The sequence below is a fragment of the Giraffa tippelskirchi genome, chromosome 8, assembly GCF_054371585.1.
Source record: "Giraffa tippelskirchi isolate mGirTip1 chromosome 8, T2T-mGirTip1v1.2.pri, whole genome shotgun sequence".
Classification (NCBI taxonomy): domain Eukaryota; kingdom Metazoa; phylum Chordata; class Mammalia; order Artiodactyla; family Giraffidae; genus Giraffa; species Giraffa tippelskirchi.
In genome coordinates, this window is record NC_137282.1 from 59,192,266 (window position 1) to 59,208,634 (window position 16,369).

A 16,369-nucleotide genomic window follows, 5' to 3' on the forward strand; every position below is an offset into this window, starting at 1 on the left:
GCCTGGTGGAGGGGGGTGCTGGACCTCCAAGGTGATGCTCGCCTGACCGCCTACGAGCCTGCAGCCCGTCTGCCCAGCTTCTCCGGCCTCTCTTCCCCTTCCTGCTCTTTAACCCCCAGAAGACTCAGCATTGGAAATCCAAGAGACACACCAGGGAGGGCAGCTGACATTTGGGTTCCTCTTTTGATCCACCTGGTAACTGTTCAGTGACACAGAAAATCAAACCAGAAGGCTCGACAGGGCCCCCTAAGGCGCACGCCCACACGGGCCCTGAAGAAGCAGACAGCGTCCTGGCCTCTCCGGAGCCCCTCCTCAGCAGAGTGTGGGGTGGAAGGTAGGCTCTGCTCCCTCCCTGGCCGTGTCCGGACACTCACGTCTGACACCTGAACCCTTAGGGAGCGTCCCAGGTGTCACACGGCCAGGCTGCTTGAAAAGGGCTTTGGGTTAAGCTTTGAGAAGCCGTTTTTGCACAGTTAATCCAGGGCTGCAGAAAATCCCATGAGATCAGAAAGTCTGTGCTTCACTTGAGAACCTGAAAATATGAGCCCACAGGCCTGGTCAAGAATATCTGCGTTTCTTTTTCCATATTTCTGATTTTTTTCCTTTAATTTCTGTATTGTTCCTAGCAGGTCATTCTCTGTTACTAGTTACCTCTTAACGAATCCTCTCTCAAACTCCTGCTTCTCTGTTGTTTATTCATTGCATTGTGCTTGCCTGTATTTCAACCACCCAGTAACCTCACCTGAAGGAAAAATGGTGAGCTAAATATGAAGTGAAAGAAATGGCCCTCATGTTCGTGTGCAACGCCTACACCTTTTTTCCAAAGGGTTTTTGATCCAAGACTTGCTTACAGTGTGCGTACAGTCTGAACACCCAAGATGTCAGGTTCAGCGTTTACCTGGACCTAAAGTTCTTGGTTCTTGGGGCGGGACAGGTTACAGGCTGCAAACTGTCAAGGTCAGATGCTAAGACATCAGCCTGGGTAGAGAAAGGGAAATCAAAAGCCTCACACGACAGGTTTCAGGACCAAGGGAATAACTGGGGCACCCAGCATGGGGCCAAGTGCTCTGCAAGCTCAGGACTGCCAGTGTGGACAGGACCACATGCTGCCTTACTGCACCACATGCCGGGGCTGAGTCCACGCGGTGAGCTGAGCCCGCCTGGGAAAGGCACACTCCATTCAGGAGGCTGGGGAATCAGCCTGAGCTGTCCCCAAGTCCTGCCCCCAGGCCACTGCCCCTTCCAGGCAGGAAAAGGGCCAAGCCACACTTTGTTCACTTGCCGTGGCGGCTACCAGCCTACACAGCCTGTATGCACAGAGACACTGTGGGCACCTCTCCAAGTGTGTGTGTCCTGCACATGCCTGCCCACATGAGTGTGCAGAAGACGGCAGCACAATTCAAAACAGGGAGGAACGCGTTCATCACCCTTGCCTGGGGCCGCATGACTAGTGTCATTGTGGAATTTCCTCTTGCTTTAAGAGTTTAGTAACCCAAACAGTGCGATTTCTTAAGCAAAGCTGTAACACTAACGGAAGAGAATAGAAGCTGACATTTACTTGGCCAGACGAGTGTGAGAGCTTTACAGGTTTTCTCTCCTCTAATCCTTAAAGGAACCCTATACGGTTGATTACACGATTATCCTACTTTATAGATGGGCTCACTAGCATGTAAAAGGCTTAAGGAGCTCACAAGGTCACGTGTTTTAAAGGGCTAGGACTTGATTTCTGGCAGTCTGGCCAAAACCCCCCGCTGCACCTTCCAGCCTCGGTGTGACGGGTCACCTGCTGGCCTGGTCTATCTATCCAATGTGACAGGCATGCGTAGCAATTTTAACCTCTTGTGTGATTTTTGCCTAAGAAGGAAGGAGATTCATAACATTTTCTACTTCAGAACCCGTCACACACTGGAGGGCAATTTCTTACACTCTGTTTCATGGGGAGCGGAGTATAAGGCTGGAAGTAACGAAATCTGAATTCTAAACCATCCACTTTCAAGCACACTCCCTTTTTCACGCACAGCAGCAAGAGGATGAGAAGAATAAGGAGGCCCTGGGGACGCGGTCGTGGAGGGGAAACGGCCGGCTGACCCTGTGTCGCCATTTCCATCTGTGTCTTCACATGTTTATGAATCAAAAAGCGGTCGAGGTCTTGCATTCATCCTTCAACAAAGCAATGCTTGGTGCCTAGGCTGTGCTGGACTCTGAGCACACAGCAGCTGATAACAAACAGAAAACATCACCAACAGACTACCACCCCAGGCAACTACACCACCGTCACCGACTCTAAACCACAGAGAGAACGAAGCGACAAGGACACACACGTCAGGTGTAATCGAGCCGTGAAGACAAACATCTGGGCATGGAAGTTGAGGGTGGCACTGCTTTGGGGTGGCAGGGACCATGGCCTGCTGCCTGAGCGCCTCCTAGAGCTGATCATTGGTGAGCAGAGCAAAGCCCACCAGAGGTGCAGAGAAGCTACAAAAGCCCTTCCTCAGACCCAAGGGACGTTCAATGCATCAAGAAAGCTTACAAAATTGAAACCAGTGCAGCAGAAGAAATCAAAACCAAAGAAAGTAAAAAACATCCAGTCACCGATCAACACAAGAGTGTGTTGGGATGACGAGATGTGAGGACGCATCGTACAAATTCTTTCCTCTGCGGGACACTTTTCCATGGCCATGCAGAGACCGGCCTGGGAGCCTACAGAAAAAAAAAAAATATCCTTTCAGTCCCACTACAGTCATTCACTTTCATTCCTGCATTTTCAAGAGAATCACACCCAATGTCTCTGTTCATTTTCACTGACATTAAGTCAGATGGAGAATAAGGCAGGCTGTTGGTCAGCATTCTTACCACCCGCGGGCTGGGCGTCCACACACCAGGCTTCTCAGGCTGCAGGCACTCCCACTTCATGCGGACAGACACAGGTGAATGGATGAAACATTTCCTGCCAGGTGCTTATGGGATGGGCCAGTGATGACCAAATTTTAGATTATTAAAATGGAAATGGCAAGGCTCAGCTACCTTCAACATTCTCTTAACTGAATTAATGTCCTTAGAGACACTCAGACATCAAAGCAGAGATGGCACACCAGCGTCCACATCCCAGGGTGAAGAGCATCACTGCAGGTCCTGACAGATGGGAGTTAGTTGCCTATGGATATGCATGCTCAGTCACTTCAGTTGTGTCCAGCTCTTTGTGGCCCCATGGAGCGTAGCCCACCAGGCTCCTCTGTCCATGGGATTTCTCCAGCAAGAATACTGGAGTGGGTTGCCATTTCCTCCTCCAGGGGATCTTCCCAACCCAGGGATTGAACCCTCGGCTCCTGTGTCTCCTGCACTGCTAGGCAGATTCTTTACCATGGCGCCACCCGGGAAGCCCTGGATATGAGGATAGAAACACACTCCTGACTCGGGATCTCTGATCAAGTCAGAGCATTTGAGTTGATCTGAGATTTTCATAGGAATTCAGCCTGGGAATGCTCTGCTTTATTCCACATGGAAATGCTCAGAAATCTAAAAGTCCAGCAATGCACTGAGGGATGATGAATTCTGGAGGTCAAATCTGCTTGTGCGTGGTAGGGATGCTCGAGGTTTTAATGTAAAATTAATTTTCCATGTAAACAAAATAGATGTAAAGGTGAATTTAAATGTTTCTTTTGTTTTCAAACAGCTAAATATCCTGGGAAAATAAAAATATAGACAGCCATATGCCCAATGGTATTTAGGGTTTCTGGGTTCTATTTCTATACTAGGTTTTAGATAATCACGTTTCCAGATGAGTTTCATGTGGGATGAGGTCTCAACAGCCACCTGGCTGAATGTTTACAGAGACTCAGGTATCATTTTTCTGACCAAGGGCACAGCTGTAAAGCAATTTCTCAACTGTACTTACAATCTCTCAACTATTGGTCAGAAAAAAATCTGCAAGTCCACAGGAATGTTAGAATCAAGCTGGCCAACCTTCTAAAATGATCCATATTAATAGATAAGAGAGAAGCCGAGTTAAAATTCAAAGAATAAATAAAAAAAGACAGAATAATCCTTTAACTGGGAAAAACCCAAAGCTGAACCTTGGCCATGGAAGGTGGTGAGTTTAATGAGCAAAGTGATGAAGCTCCATCTTAATCTTTTTACAGAAACCAGCTCTGGCCAGCTCTTTGGAAATCATTTTAGAATCTTCATACTTTGCCAACATATCTGGAAGAAGAGTATTCAGTCTTAAAGATGGTGATTATATCAAAGAATCTCTAAGTTTTCAGTCATTCTAATGACAGAATGATTTCCAGCTGTTGCCAAAAGCCTTAGCCTTCTTTTATAAAGGCAAGGAAGCCAATTCTGTAAGCAAAACTACCCAGGAAACTGGAAGATATTCCACAAACAAAGCATGTGCTTTCACGAGAAGCACGGATCAAGTCTAGGGCAAGCGCTAGATACCGTATGGACATGTGGTGTCCGTGTGCTGAAGGACCTTGAAGGCGGAAGAGGGTTGGTAACTGCAGGAGAGCAGAGTGGGTGAACTCCTGGGAGCTGATGCTCAGAGTCTAAGTTATTCCCATGTGTGCTTCAGGGGCAGGTTTCCTGGCATGATCACACCAGGCTTATGGCACCCGAAAGGGCACCCAAGCTTGGAGGGTGGTGATGACTGCCATGTATAGACGGCCCATGACATCCTCGTGTCTGTCGTGATTGACAAGAAACTGGCCCGATATCTGAGTTCCCTGACAGTGCTGACCGGTCCAAAATGACAACAGAACACGCCGCTCATCTTGTTGAAGGCAGGCATTCCCCGTCTTTAAGGTTCCAAGTTTGGTTAACGGAGATGTGGGCAGCAGGACTTGAAACCCATACAGACACACACACACACACCCCCATGGCAGGAGGAGGGAGGGAGCCAGTCATGACCACATGATCACCATGCGCGTGCGTGTGGGACTAGACCTTGGACAGGTCCTGATGCCCCAGATAAGGGGGCTTTGCAGGACTGGGAGACCCTGAGAAAGGGAAGAACTCCTGCTCCTTGGGATGAGCTGGGCTTCTTCATCGTACCCTGCACCTTTGAGGGTGCTCCAAGAGATGGACAGCCCCTGAGGACAGTGGTCCCTGTCCAGGGGTGAACTCTGTGTTCTTCTTCTCTGCTTTTCTGGTGGGTAAGAGGACTAAAGGGAGAATGTGCTTTGCAACTTCTCAGGGTCTTGGATAACGACACAGAAGTGGTTTCATGAATTTGGCTCAAAGGTGACCCAACACAGGGAGGAGCAAGCCAGAATCATTTCACTTGATCTCTGGGACCTGGAAGGACAAGCTCAAGCCTTTCAAGTTTAAAAAAGTAAAAAGGACATTGACTTTAAGACTCAAAGCACGTAAGGATGTTCTAAATGTATGGATGGGGGAGATCTAATTTGAAGTAGTTCCTGTGAAAAAGATAAGATTTTTAGCCAGTTAGAGGAAGAATATGAATGGTTGATGTTTAAAAGCTGTCCCAGGTCTCCACCTCTGACTACTACAGATGCTCAAAATGCAGCTAACCCAGTACTCTCTGTGCCAGGTTCCTGGGACCCCTGTGCATGACAGTTTGTAGTCTTGCATGTTACATATGCAGATATGCAGACTGCATGTTTTTGGGGACAGGACCAGTCTACATGATTCCTCTTTATAGACTCAGGACTCAGTGTGGTGTCTTACACATTTAAGGAAGAACAAAAATGCCCCATGCCATAGAGGTTCAGTTCAGTTCAGTCGCTCCGTCGTGTCCGACTCTTTGCGACCCCATGGGCTGCAGCATGCCAGGTTTCCCTGTCTGTCTCTAACTCCCAGAGTTTGCTCAAACTCATGTCCATAGAGTTGGTGATGCCATCCAACCATCTCATCCTCTGTCATCTCCTCCTCCTCCTGCCTTCAATCCTTCCCAGCATCAGGGTCTTTCCCAGTGAGTCAGTTCTTTGCATCCGGTACCTTATAGAGGTACCATGTTTCAATTAGCCATATTGCTAGTAAGCCACTCAATACTTTTTAAGTAAAGTAACAATTACATTATGGGGCTTCCCCGGTGGCTTAGATGTAAAGAATCTGCCTGCCAATTCAGGAGGCATCCCCTGGAGAAAGAAATGGCCACCCACTCCAGTATTTTTGCCTGGGAAATCTCCATGGACAAAGGAGCCCGGTAAGCTACAGTCCATGGGGTCACAAAAGAGTGGGACACGACTTAGCAACTGAACAAGGAAAATTACACTGGTGTTTCATCATCCAGTTCAGAGACAGAGAAGAGCAAGCAAAGGTCTCTACAGTTTCCTCACTTGATGTAAAAAAGTTTGAGGTGCAAACTGATACTCAAAAACATTAACTGACTGGACAGTGAATGAATAAATGAATGAATGGTTTCATATCAACAAAACAGAGGCAAGGTTTCCAATACATAATTTTATTCTATTTTCTAAACCTCATCACTAAAATTAAAGTTTAAGCTCTAGAAATATCTGCAGATGATGATGAGAACATTGCTGGAAAAGTGTAAGAGAGCTTGATTTACAAGTTTTAGGGTTTGTCTGAGGAACGTTAACTGTAAATCAGAGGAGTTATTCCCATTTGAAAAAAAGATCATCCCCAGATGTTGCATAATACATATCAGAGAGATTAAATGTAACTATAAGCCGTGCTGCAGTCCATGGGGTTGCAAAGAGTTGGAGACGACTCAGCGACTGAACTGATAAGCCAAATCTGAATAAGCCTTTTCATGAGAAAGTAAAGCAGTGGTTTGAAATTCAATACTATTTGAAATACAGTGAGCCAACAGAATCACTGAGGTTGATTTTTAAAAATTGCAGCATACGTAACTTTGAGAAATAGCCGATGCCCTTACACTGTAAACAAGAGTCTGGTGAAGCCATCCCCATGTCTGAAAGTCCCTATCTTAGAGTCCCACATAATCGGCTAAGCTGGATCCTCCCCTCAAATACTCTCGGCTTAGCATCTCCCTGTGTGAATCCTTACTCATCACCCCATCATCGGTGCCCCAGTGAGAGTCCAGCCAAGGCACAACTAAGCAGGATTACTGAAATAAAATCCCATGGTTATGTCACAAAAGTGAGTGGAAAGGAAAAAAAAAATGAGCAGAGGACGCTGTCAGAAAGGATGAGAGGCACTGCCTGCCTGGTGCCTGTCAGGAAACCTCAGTTTCTAAAGAGAAATGGCCCATTAGAACAGATCAGGGATGGGACTGTCCTTTCTTTACAGAGGCCAGGTGATGTTTCCAGAATGAAACCAGGGTTGGGGGGTTTCCCAGGGGTCTCCTCCTGGCTCACTCATTCCCTAGCTGTCTCCCTAGCTTGTAGACGTTCAAGGCACAAGAAGAAAACTAGGTAAAGCACGCTTCAGGAGTGCCCAATCTAGGTTACTAAGAGGCCTAGGCAAGTGGAAATCTTCAAAATGTAAAATATGATGCTGATAAAACAAAACCTAGACCTGAACCTGATCTGGCTGCCTCCAGGTGGGGTCTTTCTGTTTTTAAGCCCTGCTGAGGAAGGAAATCAGTCCTGAATATCCATTGGAAGGACTGATGCTGAAGCTGAAACTCCAATACTTTGGCCACCTGCTGTGAAGAATTGACTCATTGGAAAAGACCCTGATGCTGGGAAAGATTGAAGGCAGGAGGAGAAGGGGACGACATAGGATGAGATGGTTGGATGGCATCACCGACTCAATGGACATGAGTTTGAGTAAGCTCCGGGAGTCAGTCATGGACAGGGAGGCCTGGCGTGCTGCAGTCCATGGGGTCGCGAAGAGTCGGACATGACGAGTGGATGAACTGAGCTGAGGGTTTCCACAAGACCAGGCAAGTGACAGGACACTGCAGGTGCCCAGTTAACGACAATGATGTGTTTCTTAGTTTTATCTTGTTTGTACAGAAAACAGGCTAATCCTGGGGGATGCAAGAGAGGAGAGAGTGAGAGAAGGGATGGTGAAGTCGTGGGCCTCCCCTTCTAGGAGAACATGGGAGGGTCCGCTTGAAGCCAGTAGGATTTAAACGGTGCCCTTTCCTTAAACCCACCTACTCATGCTCTATTAATCTCTGACAAAATAGGCAAGAGTATACATGGAGAAAAAATTTCTTCAATAAGTGGTTCTGGGAAAACTGGACAGCTACGGTTTTCCCAGGTAAAAGAATGAAATTAGAACATTCTCTAACACATACAAATATAAACTCAAAATGGACTAAAGACCTAAATGTAAGATCAGATACTATAAAACTGCTAGAATAAAACATAGGCAGAACAGCCTTTGACATAAATTACAGCAATATTTTCTGGATCTGTCTCCTAGAGTAATGCATATAAAAATAAAAATTAACAAATCATACATAATTAAACTTAAAAGCTTCCATACAGCAAAGGAAATCCTAACTAAAATGAAAGGACAACCTATAGAATGGAAGAAAATATTTGGAACTGAAGCGACCAACAAGGGCTTGACTTCCAAAATATACAAACAGCTAATACAGCACAATGTCAAAGAAACAAACAACCCATACAAAGGTGGGTAGAATACCTAAACAAACATTTCTGCAAAGAAGATATACAGATGGCGCAAAGGTACATGAAAAGATACTCAACACTGCTAATTACTAGAGAAATGCAAATCAAAACTACAATGAGGTATCACCTCACACTGGCCAAAATGGCCATCATCAAAACATCTACAAAAAATACTGCTGGAGAGGGTGTGTGGATATAAATTGGTATAGCTACTATGGAGAACAGTATGGAGGTTCCTTAAAAAACTAAAAGTAAAGTTAGCATAAGATCCCACTCCTGGGCATATCCAGATAAAACTGATTCAAGAGGATACATGCGCCCCGATTGTCTATAGCAGCACTATTCACAACAGTCAAGACACTGAAGCAGCCTAAGATGAATGGGTAAAGATGCGGTATCTTGATGCAATGGAATATTACTCAGCCATAAAAAGAATGAAATAATGGCATTTGCAGCTACATGGATGAACCTAGAGGTGATATATTAAGTAAGTCAGAAAGAGAAAGACCAATATCATATGGTATCCGTTACATGTGGAATCTAAAAAATATGTTACAAATGAACTTATTTACAAAACAGAAAGAGACTCACAGACATCCAAAACAAACTCACCGCTACCAAAGAGGGAAGGGGAGGAGACACAAATTAGGAGTTTGGGATTAACAGATACACACTACTATATATAAAATAGATAATCAACAAAGGCCTTCACTATAGCACAGTATATTCAGTTATACATATATGTATATGTTATTCAGATGTATATATGTTATTCATATATATATATCATGCAATCACTTAGCTGTACACCTGAAACTAATGCAAAATTGTAAATTAACTATACTTCAATTAAAAACAATTTAAGATGCTCTTGATTAGGTGCTGAGTCCTTGGCATTTTCAGTGGAGACTGTATAAAAGAGCCACATCCTACACAGGTGATAATAAAGGATGGGGTTCCACATCCCTTCTAGCTGTTGAATCAAAACATCTTGATTTTCCATGAATTTTCCTTCAAAGTTGAAAACAAACAGCCACTCACTGACTCCATAACACAATTCTTCAGGCAAATGATTAGGGGATGGGCTTTGGGTTGATTTCCTCTAGAAACCTCAGTGTGAGAATTATTCCTTAGGTGTACCTTGGCGATTTGCAAGTGTGCTCAGCATCCGCTGGAGTGTTTCAGGCTACTGAGACGTGGTCGGAGCTGAGGAAACCCAGCGTCCTCTGCATGCCTGGCTCTCCCAGGGAAGACATGCAGAGAAGCACGAATGAAACGCACGCATGGGCCAGCCATCCTTACAGATGCTGCCACGTGACTTGTTACACTCTTTTCACCACATGAAAATCTACAAGGAAGCTAGTGAAAATTGTCCTTACACAAACAGAAGGCTTGGTGGTTTATTATTTTAATCAAACACTGTTAGGTAATCCTAAGTAGGGACAGATAAAATCAAATGCATTCAATAGGGAGCAGAGAGTCGCAGGGGCTGGCTGTAAGATCAGAAGAGAAAGGGAAGGGGCATAAACGGGATTAGAGAGTAACTTTCCCCGACCACACATGGGATGCCCACGAGTAGGCCTGTTTTGCTTTATTTCCCAAATGGAGTAAAATGGCAGCTGGTGTGGGTCCCTCAGCAGGGTAGGACACCCTGCATTTTCTCTGGTTGCCTTTAGGGTCATTTGCTGCTAGCCTGGCTTGCAGAAAGGGATTCTATTTTACTTTAGAAAGTTCCTAACGCCAGAATTTAAATATGATTTAAACATTTTATTTTTAATGAGAAGAATAAATACATATCGAGTACATGGTGTTAACTTTTCAGACTGTTATTTTTTAATTGTTCAATTTTCCTGTGCTTCCTTCTGCTCATTGATTTAAAGCAATTATTAAGAAGACATGAGTCCACTTTTTTCCTTATTAATTCATTATATTCTTACTTTATAAAATGTTCATTTGTGTCCTATTATACTTAAATATATGGGCTTCCCTAGTAGCTCAGCTAATAAAGAATCTGCCCACAATGCAGGAGACTCTGGTTTGATTCCTGGGTGGGGGAGAACTACTGGAGAAGGGGTAGGCTACCCACTCCAGTATTCTTGAGCTTCCCTGGTGGCTCAGACACTAAAGAATCCGCCTGCAACACAGGAGACCCAGGTTTGATCCCTGGGTTGGGAAGATTCCCTGGAAGAGGGCATGGCAACCCACTCCAATATTCTTGCCTGGAAAAGTCCATGTACATGGGAACCTAGTGGGCTACAGTCCATGAGGTCGCAAAGAGCTGGACATGACTGAGTGACTAAGCACAGCATACGGCACATACATAAATTTACAGTACTGTTTAGATTAATTTATTAATTATTAAAACCTGTAATGTACAAAGCTGAAAGCCATTTGTCCACATGGAAAAGTGTCTGTTTCTCAATATCAGGTAGAACTTAATATTTTGTTTCTAAAATTTGTAAGTATTTATTCTCCACCCTTTTCCAGATAGCACAAAGTGGCTCTAGCTAAAAAATATCTCTCCAGCGAACTAGCTTCTTCAACTTAGTCATGGGCTGGAAATTCTTACAGTATTAAGATGACAAACTCATCTACTGTCAGATGAAATTCTTCTTTTTGACATGTTGTTTCTTGTCATTTTGACTGAATCTTTCATGAAATTCCTATAATTTTTTAGTGAACTTAAGCATATGATCTTATAGCGAATTTCTTTCTAATAAAATGTTTGAACAAGACCATTTGATAAAGGGCTTCCCTAGTAGCTCAGTCAGTAAAGAATCTTCCTGCAATGCAGGAGACCTGAGTTCAATTCCTGGGTCGGGAAGATCCTCTGGGGAAGGAAATGGCAACCCTTTCCAGTGTTCTTGCCTGGAGAATCCCATGGTCAGGGAAGCCTGACAGGCTACAGTCCATCAGGTCACAAGAGCTGAACACGACTGAGCGATGACACCACTACCATTTGATAAAAAATCCTCACTCTGTATCACTCATTTCCAAAAAGGTTTCTATTTTTCATCATCAACAAGAAATATATAATAATTTGAGTGGCTTTCATCTGAATGATCTCAAATAACATTACCTTTAAAAAAATCTTATATTAGAGAAAAAGCAGAATCCAATTCACTAAACTTTAAGGGCACACGTGGACACAGGTGAATTAGAGAAGGGAGCCCAAGTTTCCAAGTGACACTCAGGACCACTGCTCAGACACTCTGCCTCTGGAAGAGTTAAGGAGCCCTGGGCTCCTCATCAGGACAAGATGAGGGCTGGTACGTGATGAGGACCAGGGCATGTGATGAGGACCAGGGCGTGTGATGAGGATCAGGGCATGTGATGAGGACCAGGGCGTGTGATGAGGACCAGAACAGCATGATGAGGACCAGGGCGTGTGATGAGGACCAGGGCGTGTGATGAGGACCAGGGCGTGTGATGAGGACCAGGGCGTGTGATGAGGACCAGGGCGTGTGATGAGGACCAGAACAGCATGATGAGGACGAGGGCTAGGTGTTGAAGACCATGGCAGTGTGTCCCATGGCCCAAAGAGGCCTGGCACCTCTGTGCCCATCACCAGGTCAACCGCAGGACGTGACTTACCTCCTCCACAGGAGACAGAGCATTCAGAGCGGATGGTCACCCACGTGTAGCTGGGCTGGGCTCCGAGCTTCTTCTCAACCCCCAACCTCGGCACGGAGTATTCCCAGGCAATGCCCGGGTTCCTTCCCTGAAACAGAAGCTACAAAATAAAAAAGGGAAAGAGAAAATGAGTTAAAATAGAACCAATATACAGTAGGTAACTTGGGATTTCCTGGTGACTCAGTTGGTAAAGAACCTGCCTGCAACACGGGAGACCTGGGTTCAATCCCTGGGTTGGGAAGATCACCTGGAGGAGGGCATGACAACCCACTCCAGTATTCTTGCCTGGAGAATCCCCATGGAAAGAGGAGCCTGGTGGGCTACAGACCATGGGGTCACAGAGAGTTGGACATGACTGAGCGACTGAGCACAGCACAGAACCAACAAATAGAAGGTAACTTGTTTTAAGCTCTTGAAACATTAGTCATGTCAATAAAAAGATGATCATAATATTACACTAGACTCAAATACATCTATAAAAATATAGACATTTGATTCTTTTGCTGTATGCAGTATTCCCTGCATAGTTTTTGCAGCCTAACAAAGGCATCTGGTTCTTTCCCTGGGTGTTTCTTGGCGAGCCCCAGCCATCCTCCCCAGCTGAGCAAATTAGAAAGTGATACCTAAAAAGCACTTCACAATTCCTAGCGAGTTCCAAACAAACAACAGTTGAGTGCATCTCATCTCTGCATCGGAGAAGGCAATGGCAACCCACTCCAGTACTCCTGACTGGAAAATCCCATGGACCGAGGAGCCTGGTAGGCTGCAGTCCACGGGGTCGCTAAGAGTCAGACACGACTGAGCGACTTCACTTTAATGCGTTGGAGGAGGAAATGGCGACCCATTCCAGTGTTCTTGCCTGGAGAATCCCAGGGACAGTGGAGCCTGGTGGGCTGCCGTCTATGGGGTCGTACAGAGTTGGACACGACTGACGCGACTTAGCAGCAGCAGCAGCAGCAGTAGCATCTCTGCACGATGGAAGCTAACTCTGAGTCCTTCCTCCGGTGATGAGATGCAGAGATCTTCCGCCTACTGACATGTTCTGTGTGGGCCCAGGAGGAAAGATGCCCTCTCAGGCTGGGCACACCTGTGAGCTACGCTTAGCACATGGAATTGCATTTGGACTCTTCACCTCCTAGCTGGAAACCCGACCACATGGACCAATTACCTTTTCCTCCTAAAGGTAACTGATCCCTTGATCTCGATGAGAGCCTTTTTCTTGGGGGGGGGGGAGGGTGGACCTCGCCATCAGCCTGTTACTAGAAATCCCATTTCTGAAGCCTTCACTGCTTCTTAATGGGAGGGTTCAGTGGATAAAGTCACTGGACCTTCCATGACTCCCCGGCACTACAGTCCCATCCCTGACAACACAGCTCAAGTCTAGTTGGGCAAGATGCTGTAGGACAGGGATAAGCCCTGGACAGGTGGCCGCACTGCAGGCCACAGATCTGCTCTTCCACCTGATATCCTGAAATAGGAAATGGGTTCCCCGTAAGGCTCAATCACTTTCAACCCTGACCTGAGCATTAAAGCTAAAAGGGGCTTCCCAGGTAAAGAACCTGCCTGCCAATGCAGGAGATGCAGGAGATGGGGTTCAATCCTTGGGTTGGGAAGATCCCCTGGAGTAAGAAATGGCAACCCATTCCAGTATTCTTGCCTGGGAAGTCCCATGGACAGAGGAGCCTGGTGGGCTACAGTCCATGGGGTCCCAATGAGTCAGACACGACTGAGCACACATGTGCATTAAAGCTAAGAGCCTCAGATGGTGGGAGAGAAATAACCAAGGCAGGAATCCAGGGTGAACATGTCTATAAAGGGAAGGAGGGAGCAGTCCCAGGCCGAGAGGGGAGACGGAGGTGGGACGGAGGTGGAGAGGAGGCATCTCTCAGGACGACGCAAGGACGGCGGGATGGAGCTGCCAGGCCCACGTTGCAGGCGGAGGGCACCTGGGGGGTTCACAACTACACGCACAGGTGCAGGCTGAGGGGGCAACTTCTGAACCACGTTTTTCCTTTCAGTGTGCAAAGAAACACAAAAATGTATGAAATTAGCATGTCCACTGCCTGTTGCCACCATCTGCCTGGTCCCAAGGGGACAAATTACATTGTTAGAAGTTGCTCAAGTGTATCTCATGAGCCTGTGCTGTCTTGGGCAGAACACAGAATGGCTTGTGTAGCAGGCGAGTGTGCGGGCCCCTGCCTGGCACTGGGCCCAGGTGGTGGGTTTTCACCTCACTCCCGTTTCCACCGGACTCAGGAGAGTCCTGATCCTGCTTGAAACACAGGCACAGATAGAGCCACCCACTGCGGCCGCTTCTCACGGCCATAGCGCTTAGAGGAGAGAAGCAGGCTTAGGTCACAATCCACTAATAAAGATGGAAAACCCAAGACTGCATGAAGTATGTCCTTACAAATCTCATCACGCGTCTAGAGCCGAAAGACGAGGGGTCCCCTGGCCCACTCAGTCTGTGCATTGATTAGTCTTGTTTCCAAGACACTATATAACTGCAAACAATTTTCTGCGGATGTGCTATTTCGCCAATATAGCCTTGAACCTACAGAAATGACCCAAGACCCACTGTCCAAGCCCTGAGAGCAAGAGGCTGGGATTTACCTCCACGATCAGTGTTTCGTTGGTTGGCCCAGAAGAGGTTAAGCTCTCAGGCTCCTTGTAGGAACGTCTGTAGTCAAAGGTGGTTCCTGAAAACTTGTACCAGCCGGGCCGGTCCACCGTCCAGTGTCCATTCAGGTAGTACTTTTTGAGTGCATTTCGCACGGAAATGTAGGAGGTAGATACGTTCGTTTCATAGATGCGGATGCTCCGGGCTCCAGAGGGAATGGTGACCATCTGGTAATACTCTGAGCAGAGGAAACGGGAGGGGAGAAGGTGGTGTTTCAGCAGCGCAGGGCCAACCCCAGTGCCTGCGGACCAGCCCTTGAGGGTCAGAGCTTGGAACCTGGAGGTCTAGTTTGGCCATCCAGTTCCATGAATCCTATAAAGGAGTTTTTTGTTTTTGTTTTTAATTGGAGCAGAGCTATCATAATATTCATGGTTTCTGAGAACCACTTTAATTGAAATAACCTAGCAACCACTTCTAATTAAAACAGAAGGTTTGAGAAGCAAAGCATGCCAGGAGTCACATAGGGCTCTCAGGACACTGCCTGTGGGCTGTTTGCACTACACCCCCTCCTCCCCACCAAGGGACCCTCCATCTCTGCTCAGCTGGCGGGCAGATCCCACGGGCGTACTCACGGCTGCCGCGGTGCTGCTTGGCATAGAGGCCCTTGTGCATCGTGCAGCTGGAGTTATCGCCCTGGCACACGCCGCAGGCATCTTCCGTAGCATTGGACCCCAGGATGTTGTCACATCCCACTCTCTGTGGGACCCACGCGGTCACGGGTCATCCATGAAAGAAAAGGCAACAGGAGCGAAGTCACAAACCTTTCCCCAGAGAATTGAAAAGTTTCACGGGAGAGTTAACAAATATTTATTGGATACCCAGTATGTGCACTGTGAGACTGTCAAGCTATGCTTCCATCCAAAGGAGGAGACCTTCTCATGGCAAACACAGCCTGTCCTGTTTGGCATTGCTACACGACTGTCCCGTCTGGAGCCCTGAATTAAACCTGTCGGATTGTCTTGTGGGAGACGTGGGTAAATTTCAGCCTGACGTGAAGCGCTAAGCAAAAATGCCAAGTGATGTGGCCTCATGAGGGTCCACGGGAATTTACTTCGTGCTTTTGAATTGTCTTGTGTAGAGATAAAGCAGGAACAGAGACCATGGGACGATTATTCCCAGCTGTAAATTATAGCACGTTTGGCTACGGTCTTAGAATTTTAGCAGCTCTTTATAGATTCTGTGACGCTTGCTAGTCTTACATTTCCTAACAAAGGATATAGGCTACCTAGGTAAAAAAAAAAAAATCCATTCAGAAACGAAGTAACCAGGGTCCACAATCCCTTGTTTGAAATCCCAGGGCCAGATGCACTTCAGAACTCAGGGTTTTTGGACTGCCGGAAGGTAACTAACATATTATACATAAGCTGTGAGGAGATCGCCGATCTTTCTAAAACTCACACACTGAGCGGGATATACATAACTGAAGACAGTCTCATCAATTCAAGGCAGCTTTGCAAACAAACAAATTCAAGTTACCTTATATTTTACAGCCAAATAAACTTTCCATTTTGCAGCTCTCTGGATT

The 16,369-nt window shown here is 46.3% G+C and overlaps 1 protein-coding gene across 8 annotated transcripts in view; it reads right to left on the minus strand.

Annotated features, from left to right (window-relative positions):
* ADAMTS16 (ADAM metallopeptidase with thrombospondin type 1 motif 16) overlaps nucleotides 1-16,369 on the minus strand; it is a 183,002-nt gene that overhangs the window by 65,790 nt on the left and 100,843 nt on the right. For all 8 annotated transcript variants that reach the window (XM_081523594.1, XM_081523586.1, XM_081523591.1 and 5 more), the window contains 3 exons: nucleotides 15,417-15,540; nucleotides 14,778-15,022; nucleotides 12,126-12,264 (listed from right to left, as the gene is read on the minus strand). In XM_081523594.1, coding sequence (XP_081379720.1) covers nucleotides 12,126-12,264; nucleotides 14,778-15,022; nucleotides 15,417-15,540 — 508 coding nt within the window. The remainder of the gene's footprint in view (nucleotides 1-12,125; nucleotides 12,265-14,777; nucleotides 15,023-15,416; nucleotides 15,541-16,369) is intronic.